This window comes from Anguilla anguilla, chromosome 18, assembly GCF_013347855.1.
Source record: "Anguilla anguilla isolate fAngAng1 chromosome 18, fAngAng1.pri, whole genome shotgun sequence".
In the NCBI taxonomy this organism is placed as follows: Eukaryota; Metazoa; Chordata; class Actinopteri; order Anguilliformes; family Anguillidae; genus Anguilla; species Anguilla anguilla.
Window position 1 is genome coordinate 8,547,529 of NC_049218.1, and position 25,896 is coordinate 8,573,424.

General features: G+C 40.9%; 1 protein-coding gene across 1 annotated transcript; it reads left to right on the plus strand.

Annotated features, from left to right (window-relative positions):
• Nucleotides 1–5,446: 5,446 nt before the first annotated feature.
• On the plus strand, nucleotides 5,447–11,112 carry vip (vasoactive intestinal peptide). The gene is made up of 7 exons (XM_035399884.1): nucleotides 5,447–5,599; nucleotides 6,209–6,313; nucleotides 7,134–7,250; nucleotides 7,447–7,551; nucleotides 8,368–8,499; nucleotides 9,120–9,228; nucleotides 9,765–11,112. Exons 2-7 carry the CDS (start codon nucleotides 6,219–6,221, stop codon nucleotides 9,771–9,773), a joined length of 567 nt encoding a protein of 188 aa, XP_035255775.1. The 5' UTR covers nucleotides 5,447–5,599; nucleotides 6,209–6,218; the 3' UTR covers nucleotides 9,774–11,112.
• The last annotated feature ends 14,784 nt before the right edge of the window (nucleotides 11,113–25,896 follow it).

Consider the following 25,896-nt stretch of genomic DNA (forward strand, 5'->3'; position numbering starts at 1 on the left):
CCAAATAAATGTAATGTAATAACTCTACCCTCATCCAGCACAACCCAGAGAAACCATTAAACACACAAAGCAATATGCATATATTTCAGGTGACCTAAAATCTATAAAAGTATAGAAAATACAGTAATTTGTATACGGTGAAACCAAAATGTATTTTAAAAAAAGGGTCTTTAATAAAAGGTGAGACCGTGATTTTATCCACATGTGAGCTGTTTGATTGGAAATATAAAACTGTGGAGTACAGAGCCAAACCAAGAAAAAAGTATATATTTCTTTGTCCTAAATAATATGGAGGGTACTACATATACATGATTTTTTTTTTCATTCATAAATGTGCCGCAAAATTCCAGATCCTGAGCCTGAGGACTGCCCCAAATTATTCTACAGCCCAAGGCCCATGGAATCAGATTGGACCCAGCCGGTGGAGGAGAAGAGAGACAGATGTGTGCGATCATTACCAATCGAATTGAAGGGGTGTGAAGAGCTATGACAGGCATGGCAAGCGCAGTAAACAAGGTTGCCCTGTCCTCCAATATTCTATCCTCTCCCCAGGTGAAGCTACGTGTTTCTGGCTCCTGTTTGACTTGATTAAGTTCCCATATCATCGTCCCCACTCGCACATATGGCTGCCGTAACTCTGACTTGCTTTCAATACTCCACGTTTTTTTATATCACTTTTTTTGTATGTGTTTGCGTCACACTGAAGTAGCGGCAGCTGATGTGTCTGTCACCAATTATTGAATAAAATATATTCCCTATAATCCAGACATTGCAATGTAATCAAGAAAACAATTCTGGCCATTTGCCTTTAGGACCAGTGACATTTTTTCCAAGGATTCCTGTAAAATACTGACCATTAATATGTAAGCAACTTCATTATAAAAAGCAGCTGAAATATATATATATACACTATATGAGCAAAAGTATCTGGACACCCCTTGAACTGGGGTGGTTTTTCATGGTTTGGGCTGGGGCCCTTAGTTCCAGTGAAGGCTACAGCATACAATCACATTCTAGACGATTCTGTGCTTCCCCAACAGTTTGGGGAAGGCCCTTCCTGTTTCAGCATGGCAATGCCCCCGGGCACACAGAAGGGTCCATATAGGAATGGTTTTGTTGAGAATGGTGTGGAAGAACTTGAATGGCCTGCGCAGAGTCCGGACCTCGACACCATCCAACACCTTTAGGACCAATTGGAAAGCCAACTGCGAGCCAGGCCTAATCACCCAATCAGTACCCAACCACACTAACACTCTTGTGGCTGAATGGAAGCAAATCCCTGCAGCAATGCTCCAATATCGTGTATAAATTATTCTCAGAAGAGTGGAAGTTCTTATAGCAGCAAAGGGTGGACCAATTCCATATTATTGCCCATAATTTTGGATGAGATGTTGGATGTCAGGTGTCCACATAATTTTGGCCATGTTTTATTCACACCATAATTATTGAATGGTTGTGCTGTTTAACCTTTACTGTTGAAAAGACAAAATGAATGGAAATATTGAGCAATACTCAAAGTAACTATCAATATCCAATTTAGAAATATCGATATATTCTGAATATACTGTGAAATACTCTTCATAAAAAACATTTCACACATGCATGGAATTAAACACTGATACAAATGTGTGCTCTTTAGAAAAAAATTTCAGCCTGAATTGCAGGAAAATTCAAATATACTTCATGGATTGAGCAAATGCCTTATAATTTGGTTGGCAGTCAGAAGGGTCTAACCACACATTTTATGGCCAATGACACACTTTCCCAAAGTTTAATATTCTTAACCCCTCTGTGTCCATTAATTATGTCTTGTTTCTTTGTCTATTTAATGTCACTAAGTTGATTGTTCAATAATAATCACTCAGTGTTAAATACAATTAGCTGATCTGACTGCTTCAAATAAAATAATTTCCAAAGAAATCAAAACTACTGCATAATTTCATTTACTTCCCTGCACTCTTCAAGTAATACCTCCGAGATCTAGGAATTCTCTTCTGTGGGTCCCTTTACCATTATTCCATGTCCCAGCAGAAGCATCTGACCATTAGCGAGCTCCAGTCAGTCAGGGATTTGAGTAGCATGTCTTAAATGCACTATTTATCTTGTTAGCATTGAAGGAAATGTAAAACACAATTTTATTAGTGGCCCAGAACTAAATTCTGTAATGTGATTGGCTATGATCCCTCCTGGGTCCCAGGAGAGCTGTTCTCTGGTTTGGGACTCGGATGATGCGTGTCATGCTTCTCTCTCCCTCCAGCACAGAAACCTAATGAGACTCTGAAACCATTATTGAGGATAATGTATTTTACCTGGCGGAATATACAGATGCATTTCAAGCATTAGTATGATGCTGTAAGAAGCTGTTTAATTGGTCCAATGTAGGAGTTAGTCATGTGACAGGAAGGTCAGTTCCTCCGTGACCCCCCATAAAAAAATAGCTCGATTTAAGTAACATTAGTTGGTTCATTTAAATAAAAACATAATTATTTATGAAGCCTAGACAGTGAAGATTAGGGCAAATATAACCTCAAGATAAATTATTTTTGACATAATTCTATTGGGAAATGATCTCTACTGGTGAAACTTAAATTTCTGAGCTATCCTTTTATTTAATAGTGTATGAATATGAACATGGATCCTTTCTTTATGGTATAGAGAACAGGTGTTCTGTGCTGGGGCATGTTTCTAAGTACCAACCCCCTTTATCCAATTGTAGTCAAGATTTATTTTTAACGCACAGTTTCAACAAAGGGTATCTTTCTTTTTTCTGTCTTGATTTATACGGCGCAGATCCCCCTGCCTCTAACAATCAGCGAGGTAATTTCCTTATCTGGCTTTCATTAATCTCAATTCGCTTCTCGGATCTTTAACCAGGGAAGTGTTGCCGGCCGAAATCATTAGGAAAGGTGTTAAGGTCTGAATACCAAGGTGTTCGTGTGTGTGTGCGGGGGTGAAAATGCGTATACAAAAACGCCTGACTCATGCTGGGCGTTTCCGTAAAAAAAAAAAAAAAAAACTCCCAAGTGACTTTCCACTTCTGTCCTAATGGTCTTTGTCAATTTGTCAAGGTAAAGAGGTTCGCCTGGTCAATTCCACATGTGCCTCACTCCCGAGAATTTTCAGGCATCCGTCCATCCGCGTGTCTGTGGAAGAGAATGAACCGCGTAGCTGCCACGAGAGACCGTGACTCACCGCCAGCCTTTCTGTGATTACCGCGTGACTGGCGCTGGGGCTGGGCACTGGATGGGGCGACACGCAGCAGTGCCAACGACGGCGACGGCCAGGGGGAACGGGACAGAGAATGGAAGCAGACGCATCCTGCGGCGGGCATAATTGGCAGCTGAGACATCGACGGACGCAGGAATAATGATCTCGGGACGAGCGACTCCCTGCCATCGACAGGACAGGTCTCTCGAAATTCCCCGGGAGGGTGACCGCCCGACCCGAACCGTTCTCAGCCCGTGGGGAATTCGTATTTCCCCCCCGGTTCTGTCGAAATAATGCAAACATTTCCTGGACACTGGGCCCCTGGCAGACTCTGTTTTAAATCATCCCTGTCAATTAAGCCAGCATGTTTCCCAGTAGTTTGCGCATAATCCATTTAATTTTTGGCATGATTGCATTACCCATGTGATTAAGCTCAGAGTGACTGGTGGTCTGAGCTGAAATCACTATATACGCGATTCAGGGATCCAGGCAGCACCGATGTCACGCAAGTTAAGCTCAGCACAGACTGGTCTGTATGTCATGATAAAGATAATTAAAAGATGAAAACTTGCAAATATTGGTTTGAATTGTATTATCTGCATTACTCTACATTCATGTTCTGTAAAGTAACTCACAGTTATAGAAAAAGTACCACAGACTTGTTTCTATGGTATGACAGCTACCACTGCTGTGTTTCTATTGGGATTAGTAGACTGTAAGTAGGCCTTGCTACGGAGCCAGTGACGGAGCCAGTGGCATTTAAAGTATTAGACACTCTTACTGAGAGTGAGTTACACAGCTTTCTCTTGGTACATATGATCCATTTATACAGCTGGATATTTACTGGTGCAAGTCAGGTACCTCATTCAAGGATACAGCAGCAATGCCCCGTTCGAGAATTGAACCAGAAACCTCGAAGTTAAAAGCTCAGACACTTAAACGTTATGCCACACTGCAGTTTCCTACACTACACACCTGGTCTAGACTGAAAGCATACCCGTCCTTTCCCAGGACACAGTTCTCAACTGAGTAGCCTGCCTCAGAAACTACAGAGGAGCCTTGTTGTCGAAGGCGAAGTTACGACTGCAGATGCATAATAGGGTCTACCGAACAGAGTCTGACTAACATGTGTAAATAGAATTATTCTGATCACACAGAAAGCGAGCTCATAGCAGCCTGTCATTCACTCAGCCACGGCAGCATGGATTAACTCGGAGTATGCCCACAGTACCCTTCTCGTGTCATTTTGACGTCGCTTTCAATTTCAATGAATGACCCTTTCCAAGGTAACGGCAGAGCTGGGTGACACATAAAGAGTGAAGGCTTTTGGGGGGGAAAATCTGACCCTGAACAAACACCATACGTCCTTTATATATTATTTTAAACTCCCATCACCTGACTATTCAAATCCGAGTTTGGGCTCTGAATCCATATCGGATTAATAAGGTTAGGGATTCCCTCTGATACAGTATATTATCAGGGAGACTTACATATTATAAATAAATTAATTTCTATTTTACAGTAAATGAAAACTAATTTCCAATCGCGTACCTATGTCTTCCTCGGGTATGGAAGATGCACTGTGGATCTGCTGTTTCAGTTCCTCACCATTTTATCGTTCTTCTACAACTTTAAAGGTTACAAATAGAGAATGAGGTTATAAATAAAGAAGTCATTCTGTATTTGTAACATTCTTTGGTTCATAGTTGTTTAGTACCAATTGTTAAAGGTAAAAGAATAACTCTTTCAAATATGCCATTTTTTTATTCTATGTCTACTGTTATAGTATGCAGTTATCACTAACGTGTAAATATTTTACAGTGCAGAAACCAATGTGCTTTTATGGTCTCCATAATTTACCTGAAAGTATGTTTACGTCAAATCATTTCCACCATATTCCAGTGAATCTGTGCACATAATGCCAGCTGTATTGATTTAAGAATATTCCAAAAGTAGCTATTATAGGTTCCCTGCGTATTACCTACAGCTGGACATTATGGAGTACAAGCAGCAGAATGGATCAACATTATGCATCACATAAAATGTGGCACTTTCTCTGGGTAAAACTTAATTCCACCGTAGGGTTGGTTCATCAGACTAAGGCGGCCAACAACCGGTGACGAAGGCATGCGTCCCAATGGGGCATGTAATGACGTATTAGCCCTTATCGAATCTGGTTCCTTCCTGTGTAATGAAAAGTGTTGAAATGTATAAAACGAGCCAACGGGAGCGCAAAACCTTAGAGAAACTGATTGGACAAGCGGGAGTGACATTCAGCGGAGCGCGCCCTCGCCTTTCGGAGATACTTCAGCCACCTGCATAATAAAAACCCCGCTATCAGGACCACGGACAGCTTCTGTCAAAGACACACAGAAAACACTTCAACGCACATGTGAGTACAAGGAGTTTGTTGGCGTGTTGTGACTGTTATTCCGGGTGCTTATTTGTTGATTTGTATACTCTTGAAGTTAATGACATCCCGGTAGTTTTTATTTTTCTAATTGTTCCCTGTTAAAAAAAAAATGTATACGAGTATAAGAGATCAATGCATTAAGAGACTTGTATAAGAGATCCGTTACTATAAAAAGGTATGTCTGGTTACACCTGGAACGATTGTTTAACAGCTTAAGTGGTTGATATGTAATGTTGCCTTTATTTTTGTTAACTTTGTTAATAATACTATACTTACGGTTTTTTGTAGTAATTTAGTGATAGCTAAATTTAGATTTATATCACAATAGTTTTAGTCGCCTAATTATTTAAAATGTTATCAAACATCCAAGACTAATATGTTACATTGGACATAGTTGACATGAAAAGCTATGTGGATAGCAGGTCATATGTTACCTGCTCTCGATATCACGGAAAAAGATAGCCGACATACTTGTATTCGTTCCTTTGTAGTTGGCCGAATTCTCGTGTTATAATACTTTAGATTCTCTCAGATAGTGAAGATTCAAGGCTGATTGAAGACGGATTAACACATTCTGCTCTTGCGCAGATTGAAAGCAATGTTACCAAGGAACGGCTCCCAGCTTCTCCTCCTGATAGCTTTGTGCAGCGTGTTGTATACCAGGACCCTGAGCCTACCTTATCCATCTATGAGGTATGAGCTCTCTCTCAATCCGCAAACAACGCACAGCTGTCCTCCCTACACATATTAACAGGCAGGTGCCGTTTCAAGGCTACCTTTACGTAATTACGTTGGACGATGCAAATCTCAACAAGGCGTAACTTGGCGGGATGGCATACCTGCCACCCCAATAGTGAGGGCATCGTATTGTGTCTTCCTAAAGAGTTTCTGCTCATGCAAAAAGTATGGCTATGTATGTAAATTACACTTATGTAAGCGCTCTCTCTTTTTAGGTGATGTGATTGATTATGTACACTCAATTGATTTTTCTGTATGTGTCGTGCATTGATTTACGCTCAGGACACTACAAAAAGCGGACAATAATTTGTATATAGTTTTACGCGAGCCTCATCCAATTTGCGTGTCACACAGCACTCAAATTTGCTCAATAGCACCATTGCATTACCATACAACAATATACGATCAAAGATAAAGGATTGATATTTATTAGCATTTAAGTATTCAATAACAGTGCATTTGTACATGTACATTTCAGACCGACTGCTTTTAATATATGTTTTATACTATTTGAAACATAATTTAAAGATAACGTATCTATTGTTATACGCAAAGTAGTCGGGTTGTCACTTTTGAAAAAAATATCAGAATAACTGAAGATGGATATTCCATTCAAGCCAGAAATCGGGTTGGCATGTTTAAAGTTTCTGGGATGTTTATTCACTTAAATATCAGGAGACTACCTCGATTGCCTCTGATTTATTTTAATTTTAAAATTATTATCTTGTTTTTTGGCTAGTATTGGTACAATCATCAAATTATTATTGATCCACAGGTTGGATAAGCTCGAAGGCGATAACGAGAACGACTGGACAAAGAGTCCCTCAGTTCACGATTCACTTCCAGAGAATTATAAATTTTACTACGATTTTTCAAACGCAGCAGCAGCAAGGTAAGGGTCTAATCAAAATAATTACACATTCAGTTCTTATTGCTCATTTCGTCTTATTAGTGATTCGACCATTGCAATAATTCATGCAACTGAAATGTAGCCTACCGCTTGACGAAGTGGTGTAAAGCCATCTACGCTCTGTTGTTTTCAGACTTCAATTGCATTTTCAAAGTTTTTTATTAATACATTTTTTCAGACCTACAAGACACGCAGACGGTCTTTTCACGAGCGGATATAGCAAACTTCTTGGACAGCTATCCGCCAGACGGTACCTGGAATCTTTAATTGGAAAAAGAGTGAGGTAAACTTGGGTTTATGTTCGGATTGTTTGTTTTACTTGCTTGCTCTACTTTGATAACTACTATACAACTATACAATAACTATAAATCGTACACACTAGCCCATTTCAAATTAGAGTGCTATAACCGAATAAACAATTATCTCTGCTCATTCAGTTAAGGCAAGAGGAAATACAACGAGACGCTATTTCAGTGTATGTCTCTTAGTTTTCTATGTTACATTGTACATCTAGTAACACAGAAAAGTCTGTAGGTTTGTTTTGAAGCAGCAGCCAAGTTGTGACAATTGAGGTCAACATTCCATTCCCAAACGCATTCGAATAAATTATATTTTACATAACCTAATTATATAAAATATTATGTGTTATTTTCAATACTTTTATTCCCGTAAAATATTGCCGATGATAACTGGGTTAATGAAGGGATGGAGAGGTTGGGCAGGGGTGATCGATATTGTATCGGTAGCCTGCAGTAAGTCATTTCACCGATTGTGAGAGGTGCGCACCTTGCAAAGATTATTTGGGGCACAGGAGATCGCTATTGCAACAATACAATGAATCCTCGATTCGAAGTGCATAGGTTACTTTATTACACTAACCAAAAAGTTTGCAAATGTCTATGTTTAATTTGGGTTTAAGTTTCCAGTACGAATTTATATTGTTCAACCAGCTCAGGTCACACAAATTAATCAACATTTCGTGACGTTTCTTCGAATAGCCTACTTCTTTCCGTTTCACTGTTTCAATTTGGCACGTTAGAGCCAGATGTTCAAATAAATAGTACTTTTGCGATGTCAAATCCTCTCTGTGTAATTCCAGTAATGAGTTGATGGAGGAGCAGATGCCGGTGAAGCGTCATTCGGATGCCATTTTTACAGATAACTACAGTCGCTTCCGGAAACAAATGGCTGTGAAGAAGTATCTGAACTCTGTGCTCACAGGGAAGAGGAGGTAAGATCTCGCTGAAAAGTGCACTATTACTAGAAAAAAAAGCTGGAAATTGGGACTGCAGCGCACGGAAAAATATCCAGCGTTAATTCAACTCTAACAGAGTACATATAAGTCCAACTGAGACCATATATACTGTGAGAATGTATTTAACATTGAACGTTTCACTGTGTATAATAGTTCAGGAACTGGGCTTGTAACTTGTAGGTGAGATTCTCAGGCACTGTCATTGTGCCTTTGAGAAAGATACTTTTCTCAGTTGACTAAATGAAATGCATGCAACAAGCAAAAAAGTAAATAATGGGAATTTAACTGTGTAAGGTGGTCTGGCTCTGTTAAATGTCTAAATCTTAAGACCAATTCCTATGTATTATAACGGCATAATAGCATCAGTAATAACAGTCATTAATAAGTAATGAAGTCTTAGAACAGGGGGAGGTTAGTCGACTGCTTTAATTGATTTAGTGTTGAATAACAATGGACATCAACAGACCCTACAGCGCACATTCTCTCACTCTCTCTCTCTCTCTCACACACACACCCACACACTCTCTCTCTCTCTCTCTCTCTGTTTCATTAAAATACTATTTGTTCCTAATTTACAGTTTGTTTCTCACTGACAGCCAAGAGGACCCTTCAACTTTGAAGGAGGACTCCCCGAGAAATGACCCCCCGTTTCCAGAGAGCTACGACGATGTCAGTGTGGATGAGCTCCTCAGTCATCTTCCATTGGTAAGCCCCACGTCACGTGGTTCTACACACTATAGTCACCACTAGTGCCGTCCTCGGCATAGCCTCGGCGCACAAACAGGTAAAAACAGGTGAAGCCTGGCCTCAGCTCCGCGCACCTCGCTGTCGCACGACGACGGTTGCCATGGAGCCGGGCTACGAAGCACGATGAAAGCAGACAAGCCCAAAATGGCCTGAAGAGCAGGCCTTACTCAAACCAACCAATGAGCTCTCGTCCTTCCCTCTGCCATTATTGGTCAAATGCAGACGGTGCACAGTTGTGATCCTAACTGACCCTCGCTTGGCTGCGTCAGAGAAAGAACTTGAGAACACAAGGACACGTAATCACGAGAACAGGCCACCCAGCCCACAAGACTCACCATCTCCTACAAGCAGGAAAACACAAGCATGTCTGAATGCTCGTTTGCCCCAAGCCTGCTACAGAAAACCTCACATTATACGTGACATGCTCATGTTTGACCTGGCTGTCCCTGATCAATGATCTAAAATGTTCTGTTTGTCATTTTTTTATTTTACAGACACTCTGAGGAAAACTGCCTGAAAAGAATCCCGCCATCATTTCATTATTGATTTGCCGTTTGAAGACCATTTAGCTAAAAACGTCAGTATTAAAACCAAAACAGAAATATTTCAGCGTTAAAAAAATAATAATGTGTGAAAACCTGGCTCTTATATATGAAGTAAATGTTTACATTGTACATACATACTTTAGTGAAAGTTGAAATTGTATATATTGTGTGTTGGCCATGGACCAGAGGCGTTGTTTGAACTAGTCTTCTGTAAATGGTAGTTCAATAAATGCATTGAATTGAGCACTACAGTACTGGGCATAGTACAATCATATTGTATCATAGAGATGAAGACCACATAATGATCCACAATTATGCATATAATTAGTTTGTATTCGCATAGAATGATATCATAACATATACTCATCTGAAGAATTTAAGTGATGCAAGATTGGACCACCACATAATAGATGTCACTTTATTTTGTAAATCAGAACAATTTTATATGAAATTATTTATGTACCTTTATGTCCATATGCGATACCAAAAAAGTAAAACTTGTAGGAAAATTTAAAATATTTACCTGTTTTGTTCTATGAATCGCAAATGTTTGTAAGCCATAAAAGCCACTTGTTAGAAATAAACATTCTTCCAAACATAACCATATCAAACATTCCATCAGCCAGCCGATATTTTTGATCAATGCTGCAGTCGGGAAAGCACTAGCTGGACCTTGAATACAGTTCCCTCAGGGGTTATAGACTAGAATTCTTCATTTTTCCAACCTGAAAAACTGAATGGAGAAATGTTCCATCTGTCCCCCTGCCCGTCAAAATAAAGTCAAATTCTCCATCCTTCTAACGAAGCCTAACCAAGTACAGGGTCTGTTGATAACAGATTCTTGACAAAGACACGTGTCAAAACATATGACATTGCTGTTCATTCCTTTGGGTATCCGCTGAACGGAGAATAATTTCAGCTGCTCACAGATAAGTTTGGCATCTAAATCTCTCTTTGGTCATCATGCACATGTCTTAATGCATTTTGATTTCACATTTCACACACAGTGAGACTGACTCTCAGAGGGGGGCATCGGTAATTTTAGCATAAGGCTAATAGTTTTTAGAGGGGTGTTATTATTTGCAAGTTTTTGATTAGAGTGCTTGGGAACGTGCATAACATTCTGAAAGCTCAAATGAAATGAATGGAAGACAAAGATACTTTGGGGGAGTGTGCGATTTACCAAGATATGTTATTAGAATACTTTATTTATAAAATACATTTCTTGGTTTCCTTTTTGAACGAATGTAACTTCTAATATATGCAGTTAATAAAAAAAATTACTTGTGCAAAGCTATATTTATGCGTGTGATTTTTCTTGCAGTTAAAAATAATTGAACCCTTTGAAGAGTAGGTTTTTTGGAATGCATTTCTTTTTCAAAATTCCAAGTCAGTGTTCTAAAACTCCATTGCTTTCAGTTACCAGTAGTGATTGTTACGTAAGGCATTAGAATGCTTAGTTAAGAACATTCTAACCACACATTTGTGATCTTACACCTTAAAGGGTTAATTAACTTTGAGTTTCAAAAATTAAAGTTCAAAATTCTGGCTGACAACATCTAAAATGGCCAAAACTGCAGACAGCTGACAAAGACGTTCTTTGAACTTTACGGAATGAAGAAACAACATCACAGACATCACAAATGCTGAGGTGAATCGTATAGTCAGAATGGCCAAACCAGGTGTGACGTGTGTCACCGTTCATAGGGCGGTCGACCCTGCGCGGCTGAAGGTTCGATCCCTGCTATTAACCTGAAAGCAGGGTGAACTGACTGCTCTCCTTTAAAAAAATGTAAAAAAGAATGAGCCAATCCAGGTACCACGTAACGAGCCTGGTCAGGTGATGCGGTTGTGTGGATGCAGATCCTATGCCTGCACCTCTACCTGCTAAAACAGCGAGCGATGCAAATGGATGATTGGCCGAAACTGTGTTCTTCAACTCTGGTCCTCGAGAGCCATAGGTCGAGCTGGTGTTTCCACTGAGGTGTAAGATTGCAAGTGTGTGATTTAATTGTTCTTAACTTAGCATTTCAAATGCTGTAACAATCTGTACTGGTAACTGAAGGCAATAGTGTTCCAGAACACTGGTTTAGAATTTTGAGGGGAAAAAACATTCCATAAAAACCTAATCTTCAAAGTGTTAAAACTTCAAAATCAGCGACCAATTGCGATCTGAGAAACCAGGTGAGGCGAGTTAAGCAGCTACTCCTACTCCTATCTGATCAATTAGGCTCAGAGTAGCAATGAATACCAGCCTGACCCGCGGCACTGCAAGACCAGGGCTACGAATCACTGGCCCTTTCTGACCCATTTGCTGGCACGCCTACCCATCTCAAAAACATCCAAATGTCACAAGGTGACATTTACATTTGGTGCAGTAGGTGGTTGTTCTTCAGCAACTTTACAGCAGCAGCAGTCGTAGGACAGTGAGTCATTAATACTTAAATACTTAAATACCATGCAGTGCATGGTAACTAAAGACCAATTGAAATCACTGGCAAAACTGGACCTATTTGTAATAACCTAAATGCCACACACTTAGAATATTGTGCTTTGCTGTAAAACAAAAGTAGCCTTTATGCTCATTTGTTTGAGTGTAATTTGAAGAGGCTCCCCACTCTCAAACAATTACACCATTAATCGTACGCTCTCCTGCTGCGGCCTGTTAGAAAAAACGTGCAGTTTCTGAATGGCAGCGATTTGTCAGTGCGTTTACAAGTGTCAAACTGAGCAAGTTATTTGAACACAAATTAGTCACGAATGTCAAAAGCAATGCACCGCCTAGATGTGGTTCCAAATCAGATGATATGAAATGGTATGGACTAAAGTGGTCTCCAGATTTAGAAGCTGCAACCAAGCAGCTGTCATGCTCTATAAACATTAATTCCTTTAGTGACCAGGCCAATGTCTTCTGAAGTCTTCAGAGAATTATTTGTTATTTGCAAATGCCTTCTTCTTTATTACAGGCTTATGGGCTATTGCAGATTTTGGGATGTTAGAACATGGGCTACTCCAGTGTTCTGTAAACCTGGTCTTGGAGGGGATTTCACTTTAAACTCAGCAACAAGGTCAGACGTAAGAAAGCAGGTGAAGCGATAATAACTGTGTAATTAACTGCTTTAATTGATCAATTAAGTCCAGAATAACAGTGAAAAACAGAGCAACGCGCAGTTCTCCAGGGCCAGGGTTATGGACTCGAGGGTTATTGGGTGGCACACAGTTATAAAGCCTTTGTTCTCCGTACAGTGATGAACCCCACAATCCAAATCCTGACCGTGCTACTGCCGGCTTTTTTTTTACACCCTCAGAAACAAGGAACCACAAAGTGTCTAAAAAGGTACAAATGCTTGTCACTGGGGTGGTGCCCATAGCCAGCGATGCATAAATAATTTGTACCTTTTTTCTTGTAAAAGGCACTGATTAGCACACACATATAATATTATTGTACCTTCGGGGTAGATTTTTGAAATTTGTTCATTGAAGAACAAAAATGTACCTCCTCTGTGCATTTATTAGTGAGAGAGTAGCCATGTAGGACTGCGCATAACTGCTCCAGGCTCTGCTCAGAGAGGGATGGATCAGGCACCTGCCATGTACATTCCTGCATCAGCTGTGTTAGGTGTGCAGTGCTCTGGTGAAATCACTGTGCAGCTCAGTGGGGGGACTGCAGATTGACTGCGCAGCTCAGCTGGGGGACTGCAGAGTGACTGCGCAGCTCAGCTGGGGGACTGCAGATTGACTGCGCAGCTCAGCTGGGGGGCTGCAGACTGACTGCGCAGCTCAGCTGGGGGACTGCAGACTGACTGCGCAGCTCAGCTGTGGGACTGCAGAGTGACTGCGCAGCTCAGCTGTGGGACTGCAGACCGACTGCGCAGCTCAGCTGGGGGACTTCAGACTGACTGCACAGCTCAGCTGGGGGACTGCAAACTGACTGCGCAACTCAGCTGAGGGACTGCAGAGTTACTGCGCAGCTCAGCTGGTGGACCGTACGCTGAGAAGCTGGAAGCTGGCCCTTTTTCAGTGGGTGTTAGACTGTGCTCATCAGAATGGACAGAGGATGTTGCAGCAATGTCATAGGCCTAAATAGGGAAATTAGGGAATTCCAATAGGTGGAAAAAGGAAAATTAATTATAGAAATATTTGTCATAAAAACAATTTTTGTGAGGCTGTTCAACAGAAATGTAATTGAAAATCCCATTATATGTATAAGATATTGGGTTGTAATAACACAAACATGATGTATGTAGTAAATGTGGTTAGCCATAGCATATATATTTCATATAATGTAGGGTAGCATACTGTCCACAGTCCATCAAGAGTTTCAGAATACAATTAATGAAGAGACATTGTTTTAAGGTGCACCCCAGCGATATTGTCATTCATCTCTTCAGAGCCAAACTTATACATTGTTTGACTGAGAACAATCAACATCAACAACAACAAAAAACACATAATCTGAAGGGGCAGGAGACCAGAAAAGGTTTTTTTTTTTTTTTTGCATCACTTGCACTTGCATCACAATTTGTCACATCGGATTGTCATCTCACTGCAGCTGGGGGTGATAAGAAGGCCAAGGAAAAGGGTGGCATGTCGATGACTAATCCAGAAGCAAAGAAAAGAGGGGGAAAAGACAGGAAACAGGAAAAAGCGGGATTTTGCTAGCAAGCTAGCTAAGCTAGCTCGTCTGCGAATCTAATCTGAGCTGAACAATTCCCACCAATTCAGGTCTGAAATACTGGGCCCCGTGCTAATAAAAGGAGTGTAGAAAAAGGTTGGAAAGCAACCCCCTTGTGGAGAGACGAGATCCGCTAGCCAGTTGGCAGGCAGGTCACGCCCAGCCCCAAGAGCAATTCTAAATTTCCAGGTCGCAAAATGATAAGCCTCCGCCAGCTTCTCCCGGGTAGCATTTGGGCGGACAAAAAGCACATTTGCAAGACCCCCTTTCACAGCCTGCTTGATGAGACACTCGGATAGCCCAGGAGGGCGAGAGAGAAAGAAGCGCGCCGCACAAGAAGCCCAGCTCCGCGTTTTTTACATTACCGAGACCCGTCTCATAATGTCAAGATCCTCCTTGCGCCAGTATCCGGCGCCCTGTCATTATCTCCTGAGGAAAAAAAAAAAAAACCTCTATCTATCTACCAGCCCACCCAAAAAAAAGTCGTGCTCCAGGCTCTCTCAATTACCGTCAGGTGTGAAAACGCAAGATGCATTCGCAGGTTTGTAAAGGTCGCTCAGCAGGAGCGCCATGTCCAGCCATACCCTCCATTCTGTAAGCTCTTCTGTCACTGCGCCGTGTGCTATTTTTTGTTCAGTGGTGCTCAGTGTTAGATTTTTTTTATTTTTTTATTTTTATATAATTCAGCCCGATTTAGGCTGGTGTCAGATCTTTGCCACAATTATATGGTGTGCCTTGCTTTGGAATGGAAGTGTCAGCTGTGTCACAATGTTGCAGTAGCTTAACACAAATGATATATATAAGCCGTTGTCAGATGTAAATTATAATAAGGTTGCTGTAATGGATGGACAGACAAATCTCTAGCTCTAGGGTCTGCTGGTTCTTTGTGGTACTTTTGGTATTTTTCAGCACATAAGTGAATGCTTTAGATCAATGATTTGTCAGAGGCCGCACACCTTGTTCCCATGGCTGAAAATGAAAGGAAAACACAAAACCCCACAGCCACCGTGGCCCTTGAGAACTTCCCTGTTCTAACGCTTGTCAAAGGCACAGCTGCTACAGGGTAAACAGGAAGATAAACTTGTCCCAAATTTGTTAGAATTCAAAATCCTGTTTGAATGCCATGGTTCTGAATCACCATTTGATTTAACCGTTTAAGCTGTGTGATCACAAGTGTGTGATTAGAATGTTCTTAACTGAATGGAGTTCTAGAACACTGACTAAAAATTTAGGAGCAAAAAAAAAAAACATTCCAAAAAGCCTTCTCTTCATTCTCTTTAAACAGTTTTGCAGTGTCCGTATTCAGTCCACTAAACACACAGAAATTTTCCAAAAGCCAGCAGTGGTTCTCATTCTCAATGCGCCATGCTTCAGTTGAGCATGAGCAGTAATGCACCCGCATACAGACTAGCATCACACCCTGTAATGAGAGCTGTCGGTGTGAGATAGGGGGAGTCGGGGAGTATGAAAGGTAAAGGGTTCACATTTACACTCTGATGTGCTGGTCTCAATAACAGCCCTTGTTGTTTATATTAATTGCCAGCCAGGAGCCTATGTGTAAAAATAGAGAGCCTCAGAAACGTGTGTGTGGCTGCAGCATTTTAGAGGCCAGCAGCTCTCAGTGACATTTCAGTAATAATTGTGAGGAGCCACTTCAAACAACTCGTCCATTTAGAAATGGAGTGGTCAAGAAAGGCAGTGTGTGTGCGTGTGTGCATGTGTGTGTGTGTTTGTGCGTGCATGCGTGTGTGTGTGTGAGAGTGTGTGCCTGCGCATGCGTCTCTGTGTGTGTTTGTGTGTATATTAATCTGTGTCCCCACACGTGTGTGCGTGTGTGTATATGCATCTGTGTCCCCACACGTGTGTGTTTGTGTGTATATGCATCTGTGTCCCCACACATGTCTGTGTGTGTGTTTGTGTGTGAATGAGTGGAGTGGGAGGCAGTGCAGTGGTTAGGGGAGTGGGCTTACTAGTCCAAGGTTGTGTGGTCCATTCCCCTTGAGGGTCACTGTCATCACACCCTTGAGTTAGGTACTTAACCTGAATTGCTTCAGTAAAACATTCAGCTGTATAAATAGATTATATGTACAAGAGCTGTAGAAGTCACTCTGGTTAAGAGCATTTATCTGTGTCCGTTTCTGTCCAAGCGTGTATGCGTTCCTGTGAGGCGTTTCCAAAGGGAAACCTGTGACACATTTATTGTGCTTCAAATTTGAGAGGACTTGCACCAGTTCGTGCCCTGCCCATGTACTTGACATTCATTTCTGAAAGTGAGTTCATGCATTTAACTGTTAAAATGGTGGCTCTCGGAACCCTGGGGTTTACGACTGAAATTAAATTTTCGGCCGTAAGCTAATATAATTCAGTGATTAACATTATGGTCACTTATGTGAACTAAATGGCCCCCTCGTGGAGACGGAGCTCTACAAAGAACGAATCACTTCACTATCTCGATGGCCCTCGAGTTCGGAATGGCCGTGGAGCACGAGCTTGTCCCCCTCGCTCTCCTCCAATTAAAATCCAGAAGAAAAAAAAAGAAACGTCCCCGGTACTCGTGAGGTGGTGTGACAGCCTCTGTGAATCGCCGGGCAACACGTTTTGTACTGTCCACAGCACTGGGAGATCATTTAGCACGGGGAACCCTCCATGTCAACTAAACCTGCATAGAATCGCGTTTGGCCACTTGCTGTCTTAAACCTCCCTTTGTTTGGGGACTCGATGCTCAAAAGTCACTCGTTCATTTGTTGTCAAAGAAATGTCCCGTTTCAAATGTGACAAGCAACGTTCTTTCAAAAAACCTCCCGCCGGGATTTTTAAAAACAACGTATGAGCCTGATTATTTTGGAAAAGACGCAAAGGGCCCCTAGTCAAGGTTCACAGAACAAAAGCACTCACCTGCTGCTTTGAGAGTAATGTTGAGGTTACCTCTGTGACAGGGATATCGAAATCTGGCCCTCGGGGGCCAGTGGTACAGCGGGTTGTCTTTTCTACCTGAGAGTTATCTGACTTGATTAGTGCCACTAATTGGCCAGATTGAGATTTAACTGACCTGGCACCCCGGGTTTAAATCAGTCCTGATTGGTGGGAATGAATGAAAACCAGCAGTACTATTGGCCTAGAGTTCCAGAATTGAGGATCCCAGCTTCATGCCATGGCCTTCTCTGTCAGACGTCTGATCCGGATGGGTCAGCAGCAATTGAGTATGGAATATTTTGGTAGGTAGGGCACAGCTGTTGTGGACTAGGCAGCAAGTCAGTTTCGCAGTTTGTGTCTGCTCATCTAATGTGTTTTACTCTCCAAGCTTTTCCAACACAACAAATAGACGTCCGGCTATTTTCAACTGATTTAACTCTCAACTGAACTCTGACTCAAACAGAAAACGAAATTGTTTTTTGAGCTTGGCCACTCCACTTTTCTCATATTGGTCAATATAACCAAAGGCGACGATGGGACATTGACACCACGGTGGTGCAAGGGGAGGGTGGGGGGGGGGGTGCACTGTGGAAATCAGTAGCCCTCGTTTCCCAGCCTGTCAGCAGGCACGTATCTCAGGCTGCCGCGGGGCGGAGCCCGTCATTTCCTGGTGCCTTGACAGCTCAGTGAGGGGCTGACCTTTGACTCTTTGGCATATGGGTGGGGGAACCGTGCCAGTCAGTCACCATTAACATCACTCCACTGGTGGCTCAGTCATCCTCTGGGGATGTCTCAGATGTGCGGATGTGTGTGTGTGTGCGTATGTGCGTGTGTGCGTGTGTGCGCACGCGTACATTTGAGTGTGTTTATATGTGTGTATATGTTTACGTACATTGCATTACTGTGTGTACATAACATAGCGCATTATATATATATATATTTATATATAATGATGACAAGAACAGGCCATTCAGCCCAACAGTGCTCGCCATTTTCCTAGCTAAAATGTACCTAGTGCTCTGATTACCTACAGACTAGATAGTAACATCATATAAAGTCTGGTCTTGAAAATCCCCTGAGTTTCTGCCTCTGCTATGTGACCTGCCAGGCTATTCCACACAATAGCCTGCCAGGTTAAAATGTCAGGTTATCGCATACATCTGGGATACGCACAGAAACAAAGGTCTGCACATGTGTCATGAATCCCATATTGGGTTTTTCATAGGTACATATTTAAGAACAAAAATAAGAATTATTTAAGAAAAGTTTTCTGAACGAGGCCCCAATATTTTTAAACAGAATAATGATAAACAGCACGTGAAGCTTTATATACATCACATAATTACAAAGCATTATTGTCAGACGCTCGTTAAATTTATCCAGGCATTAGCAGGGACAGACAGACAGAATGAAATGGCTGTGTTTCTGGCATGATGCTGCTCTGTGGTAAGTAAATTTATTTCAGTCATTTGCAACCATATCCTGATTTGTGGGATCTAATTTTATGTTGCTGAAAATGACCAAATTAGCAATTATCAAAAATGCAAAGCAAATGGATCATATTTTTTTCTGGATTTGGATAGACAGTAATGTCATGTCTCACATTTGCCCAAAATAGAGCCTGTTCAGAAATTGTAAACAACGTGCCTGGAAAAAAGAGCTTACTGAAAGTTCCATGTTGGAGAAAGTTACTGTACATGACATTGCATTAGATTACTTTACTGCCATTTAGCACTCTCTCAACCAGAGCAACTTGCAAGGCAAACACAAGTGCAAAGATCAGGGATTTAAGTCCAGGAATTCCCTGGAGCTAAAACTGCAGATTGGATGGACAACTTTTAAATGACCAAAATGAAACTGCCACCAACTGGCGCACATGCATGTCTAACATCTCCACCCCTGGAGACTCTGAGGATGTCGCGTGTATAACTGGACTGCAATGGCCAGTGACATCACTCCCACTGGCTTGTTGTAAGCGACACGGTTGGGGCTTCCATAGCTAACGTGAGTTTAAAGGTTCACGTCCAGAGGCAGTTCAGACCAAGCCTGTGGGCCAGAAACGATGAACCACACCAACTGAATCTACTCAATCTGTGTGGTGAGATGATGTTTCTTTTACATAATTATCAAACTGAAAAAGGTGAAGGCTAAATTAGCAACAATAATTATCAGGGATTCATAGCACCTTCAAAAGGTTCTCGAGTAATAGCTTACGGAACTAAACAGCTACAGCATGACCATGCATGTGTAGAATATCTGAACTTTCTCTCAGAAATGGTCTATGCCTCTGCCATGAGTCATATCCTTCAGTCTATACCCTGAGTAAATGGCGGCTGATTGGAGAATAATGATATAAGTGCTATCAGAAACCTGCTTTCGAAAACCCATCACCAAGTTACTGCAAGATGACCACACGTGGTTACCTGAGTTCCCTTAAAATTCTCTGGCTGTTCACTTCATTGACAAACGCAATGTTTGTATTGGTTGATTTTTAAAGCTAAACCGCCTTGCAGCAGTTACAGCCGAATTGCAGTGCTTTCTTTCTCAGTATGACACTCTAGGCTGAAACACATTGGCTTTTAAGCTTTCTTTTTTTTTCAAACAATAAACACTTTTTTAAATTCCATTCCTCCCGAAAAGTGGGGGAAAAAAATTCCTTTATCCGGTTTTTAAAATATTTTTAAATGCGCCTTGGTTGCACTGAAAGGCAGCAGGGCAGACGATTTCTCTGCGGCTGCTTACGCAGGAAGATGACAGTCCAACACCTGTATTCGTGACAACAAATCCTAATGACTTCTGCCATTACGAGGTCCCATTAGGATCCGCGTCCCAATGTTGGTGTAATTTGATAAATTATGTGAAGATGTAATAACCCAAAGGCTCACTAATTGAATTCCGCAGCTCTTGTGTCTCGGAAAGGGCATGACTGGGATTAATTACTTGCTATGGAGCAAAGACTTTGAACTTTGACTTCAGACTTCCAGATAATGTCCCTGCAGCTCATAGCTGCCATTTATTTTTAGATTTTCCTGGAAAATTGCCTCTTTGATATTTGAAATTTTTCACATCCAATATGAATGACATCTTCTGTGTGCATAACATAAAACTGACGCCATATACCAAGTCAAATCAAATCAAAATGTATTTATAAAGCACATTTCGCAAATGATTTATATTTAACAAATATCAAAATTACTGTCCCACTAATAGCAAAACACTGCATATTTAAAATAATGTCAGATTCAACAAATCACCAAAGCAGCTGCCAAATAAGTGCGTTTGTAAATTATTATAATTTTTTTACTTTTGTTAAAGAGGTGATCCAATCCAAGTAAACAACAATCTGGCCTGTTAAACTTTTTCGTTGCAGTCATTTGGCAATCAATATGGTGGCGGGGGGGGGGGGGGGGGGAGCAGAAATAAGAAATATAATTTAATGTTCGAAACAACAAATCATTTTTTACCATTACATGCTTTGTTATAAGGCCATGGATCACAGGCAGCATTGTGTGAACCTAAAACAGGTGTAGATTAAGTAATATTTGCACATATGAGAAGCTCCCTTGAATGAACTGAATGAACAGTGACATGAAAGAGAAACTCATTTCAGCTGAAACACACGCACAGGATTGGTTACTAAAGAACCACCATAAACAAAGTGGTCAAGCCTTGCTTACTATTACAATGAGGCGGCCACATTTGACAAAGGTGTGTTAGACACAGGCACTCTAACTGTGATTGGGCACAATGCACAATACTGTTTTGGGTATGTCTGATGGAGGAAAGTTATGAAGTTATAAAGTGCAATGTAACATGACATTGATATAAATAAGCAGGCATAAAATATGCCACGGAATATTCTCCTGAATATTGGGGAACCGTGCCCCCCAGTGTAATTTCTGAAGCTATTCTGACCCCCACCACACATACGCACACACAGTGCCAGTGAAGGCAGATCATAGATATTAATCTCTGCACAGAGAAAACGTCTTTGCACTATTATTGAATCACCCCTTAGTACTGACGTCATCAAAATGACAAAAATACACTATTTTTAATTTTCGTTTAATACGTCCTCCTCAAAAGTTAAATGGTACATAACCACCTCAAATGTTAAGTGGTAGCTTCGCTACAGGCTAATCTATTTACGCAGAAAATGTGACCATCACATCTGATTCTGTAATTTGTCTCTAATTAGAACTAAGCAAAGCGATTTCACATTCTGCAAGTGAGACTGAAGATTAATCTTCAGCATTTACAATGACTTTTATAACGAACTTACATATAAAGCCTACGCCAAAATTTGCAGATGGAAGGGCCCCTCAATCGGAAGTAATCATTTCTTATGATCGACCCTCGGGGTTACAGCCGCGCATCATTTAGTATTTGACACAACAGTCTCATTGTGCTGTCGTTATCGTCACTGCAGCGCTACGTATCCTAATGATGTCATAATTTCAGGATAGCCGCGGCAAAGGTCCTTGCTGTCCTTGCGTAGTCCTCTGTGATTTTTAATACAAGTAGGCTATGTTTACGCCGCTGTTTCTGTGCCTGCTGTAAATTATCAAATGCATTCTAGAATTAATCAACTAAGGGTCACAGGCATAAATAAATATAGAAAGAAAAACTGAATTGGAGCGCATGAATGAAACGTGAGTGAATTCTTAAGTGCTATATGTCTTAAGCAGCTTTTAGATGTGTGGCCATTGTTACGGGGTGATGTGGTATCTGTAGGGTTTCTACCATCTTGCACCATAGGCATGTCCATGCATTCACACCGGTGGTGGAACAAAATGAGTAGTGCGGCGACATAAACTGCACAATCTCCGCAGGGTGGCCGCAGTCACGCGGGAAGAAAATGACCAGCTTGTAACCAGGCACGCGGGACTCTTTCTGAAGATAGTGACAGACCATTAACTGCGCGTTGACATTTAGTCCGCGGAAATCCAAACTGTAGAGCCTCGAGCCGCGGAGGAAACTGACAAAACCGCGCAAGCCTGGACTGATTGAAAAGGCCGCTGCGGGGACAGCATTGTAAGGAAACACAGTGGGCGTATATGGATTTCATAAGTGGAAAAAAGACCGGTCCAGAATAATCTATTTTTACGTTTCTTTTGCAGTCATCTCTGAAGGAAAAAAACATTTCACTTGTATGACTAATTTCATCATAAAACATAAAACCAACTGCCAGTAATTTTCACCTTGAGGTAGGTTAGCTAATGACAGGAAACCAAACAGATTTTGGCCCAATTCCTGATTAAAACGAGCATGGGAATATAAAGGCAGAGGGGAACACCAGCTGTCTTCGGTAATAATTGTACATCAGCTCATGATGGGCAAAGAAGTATCCATGTCTCATATAATGAGTATAAGATTAGTTTAATTAGGCTACATATTTTGGCAACACCACAAAGCAGCAAGTCACTAACGACTTTCTTTTTGTGTATTCATAAATGTGCCATCCAAAAAAACATAAAATAGTTTGTGCAGTGGAGATCATGCATGATTTGGCTTCATTCATCCAAATTTTACATTGGATTTTTGGTTCTTAAACTAAGTGCCTATGTGCTCAGTCACCAAGCATGCCTGATCGGTGGTGCTGTCGACATAATAGTATTTTTACAAATCTAAAATCTCAAACCCAAAACCATACTTTGTGAAATTTCTGAGATAATTTTCCTCTGAAATATTATTTCTATTTCTCTAAAAAGTACACGGGGTTATCTTATAACGACCACATGAACCTTCTACCTCCTGCTGAAACATCCCCTGGTACACAGGAGCTCAGCTCCAGAAGATGGTTATTCTGGTGCGCTGAAGGTGAAAATGCCTCTTATTTGTACAATTTAATTTCCAGACTGAAACACTGCAGTGCAATAATCCTCAAGCTTTCTCTTTCTGAAGCAACCTAATGGAAATGCAGCGTGTTGCTGTGAAAACATATTGCTGTTGAAATTAAATTCAACACGGGTGAAAAATCCTATTTGATCCCTGGGACTTGTCAAATGTTGTAAAGTAACATGTTCTCCACCAGCGTAGCCCAGGACAATCACTTAACAGTTTCTGCAGAAAGCCGGTAAGATAAATTTCTCACTTTTTTTTTTTTGAGAAATCAATTTTACCTTCCGATGAACTGAAAATGGCATCCGTGTTACATAATGGCTGGCTTGATATAACCCAGTCTTTGGATTGTATTTCTTGCACCACAATATAAATTGAAACTGGAAATGGTTTCAGGAAGTGTAAAACCTGATTTTGGGCATTGTGGAAAACTTGATTGGTATATTAAAAATAGAAATAGCCAATTATGTTCTCAGTATTGACAGTATCCTTCTGCCAAGTGTAGAAGGAAATCAACTTATTGTTTTCATAGAATGTGAGTGCAAGCACTGTATAACAGATCTGATGACAAAATGTGTGGTTGGGTGCACTGTGAACATCTTGGGTGTATAAATTCACATGTATGGGAATGCTCTGCTAGGAGTTTTGTTGCAGATGTTTACCCCCTAAGATACTATACATGACTAAGCTCCTGTGTCCAATTTTTGGGGGGTGACGTTAAAATTATTAAAATCTAGAAAAATTCTGCAAGCCCCTCCCCCCCCCAAAAAAAAATAGACTGTTGTGCTGTTAAACCCAAACAAAATAGAATTCAGTACATCACCTCCTATATTAAAACTCAAGAGAAAAAGTTCATTGTCACTTAATCCAAAACACAGAAACAACGTTATACTTTTGGATCATACTGAAATTAAAGGTTGGATATGGCATTTTTGATTTTGATACCATGTCCATACATTGTCACAATCTCATTCACAAAGTTCAGTTGTGCACACTGGTTTAAGGGGGCTACTTTGCAAATACATATTCAAAATTATTTTGAAATTAAGCACATTTTTGCCAGCAGTATGTGTGTTCTCGGGAAGAAAAAAAAAGTTTATTGTAAATTCATTTGTTAGCCTGAAAATACATATAAATTATACATTATGTATTACATACAAGCATTTGTAAATGAAATCCTAGGGAAAGTCCGCAGGTGGATATTTCAAAGATTTAGCGGGACAGCTACAGGACTGTAGCGTCATTCGAATCCACTCTGGATAAATGCTGGATACTGCTGGCAAACGCCCCACTGAACACAGATTAGCAGCATTAATGCCTAGATTCAGAGGCAGTGGCACAAAGCCATGCTCTCTCAGAGTTAATGGCCTAATCTAATCTCTCAGGCCCAGCTAATGTGCGAACTGAACCCAACTGCCTGACTTCCACTCGGAAGCTAATTGAACCTATTTACTGTCAACACGTCAAGTTGTGATTGTGAAGACATTTGTAAACTCATTAAACAGTAATTAAGATATACTAAAATGTGACAGAAAGCTTCAGACTTTGAAAATCTGACAGATTATCTGGGGTCCTGTCATGCATTTCCTGACAAATAAAAATAAAAAATGTGTTAGCAAATCAACATCAATGTAAACTGTAGGCAGTTAGCCATACAACTTTTGGTATAGCCTGAAACAGCTGATTTGGATTCATTCACTGCTGATTCGTTCACGCTCCCCTCGAGAAAAGCATTACATTGCCATACACTGCCATCTAGAGGTGTAAAGAGGTGGTGCAGAATTTAACTAGTTTGTCTTCCCAATTTATTTTACTTCCGCTCATTTATTACCAGAGGTGGGTAACCCGGCTTCAAAGAGTAAAAAGACTGACCATGTATTTGCTCCACCACCATGCACTAAACCAGCTGACTAATTAGCATAGCTCTTCAGCATGATAGGAGAACTAATTATTATGATCAGCTGGTTTAGTGCATGGTGGTGGAGCAAATACATGGTCAGTCTTTTTACTCTTTGAAGCCGGGTTACCCACCTGTTTATTACCTCTGCCAAAGAGGTTGTTTTGAAATCAGTCTGTCATTGCATGACAGACATACTGTATCTGGAAAAGTAATGGCCAGATTGCCATCAAATTTGCTGTGCACATTCATGTTCCCAAGAGGAAGACATCTGTTGATTTTGGTGACCCCATGACCTTTCCCGTTCACTTGATAAATTTTCCTGAACATAGTTCTCTACAGATGAACATAACGCAAAATATTTGTCATTTAAGTCATGTCTATATAGGTACGTTTTACACGATTCATAAAATGAGAATTTAAAAAACCAAGTGTCCTCCATGTTGGACTTGAAATATAATTTTTTGTAATACAGCCAGCCTGAATGGGAACTGGAAAACCAAGAGGAATGGCACGGATGTTACCGGTCAACAGGGGCATCTGATCTTCATACCAGTATTCATGGTATGCCAATACAATGGGGTAAGCTCCACAAAATGACTTGTGTTATACCAAAGTGAAATATCTCCAACATTGCTAAGCCACATCCCCAAGGGTCTAACGTTGCCACGCCACAACCGTGCTCAAATAAGGAAAACCGCCAAACTCACCACTTTCCAAGAAGTTTCTGAATAAAAGTGAAACAGCCGCTCAAA

What these genes read in the sequence shown, in the direction of transcription:
- vip (XM_035399884.1), top strand. Translation starts at nt 6,219, where the DNA reads ATGTTACCAAGGAACGGCTCCCAGCTTCTCCTCCTGATAGCTTTGTGC. An exon ending in CTACCTTATCCATCTATGAG is followed by an intron (nt 6,314 to 7,133) that starts GTATGAGCTCTC and finishes ATTGATCCACAG; the next exon opens with GTTGGATAAGCTCGAAGGCG. An exon ending in GTGCTCACAGGGAAGAGGAG is followed by an intron (nt 8,500 to 9,119) that starts GTAAGATCTCGC and finishes TCTCACTGACAG; the next exon opens with CCAAGAGGACCCTTCAACTT.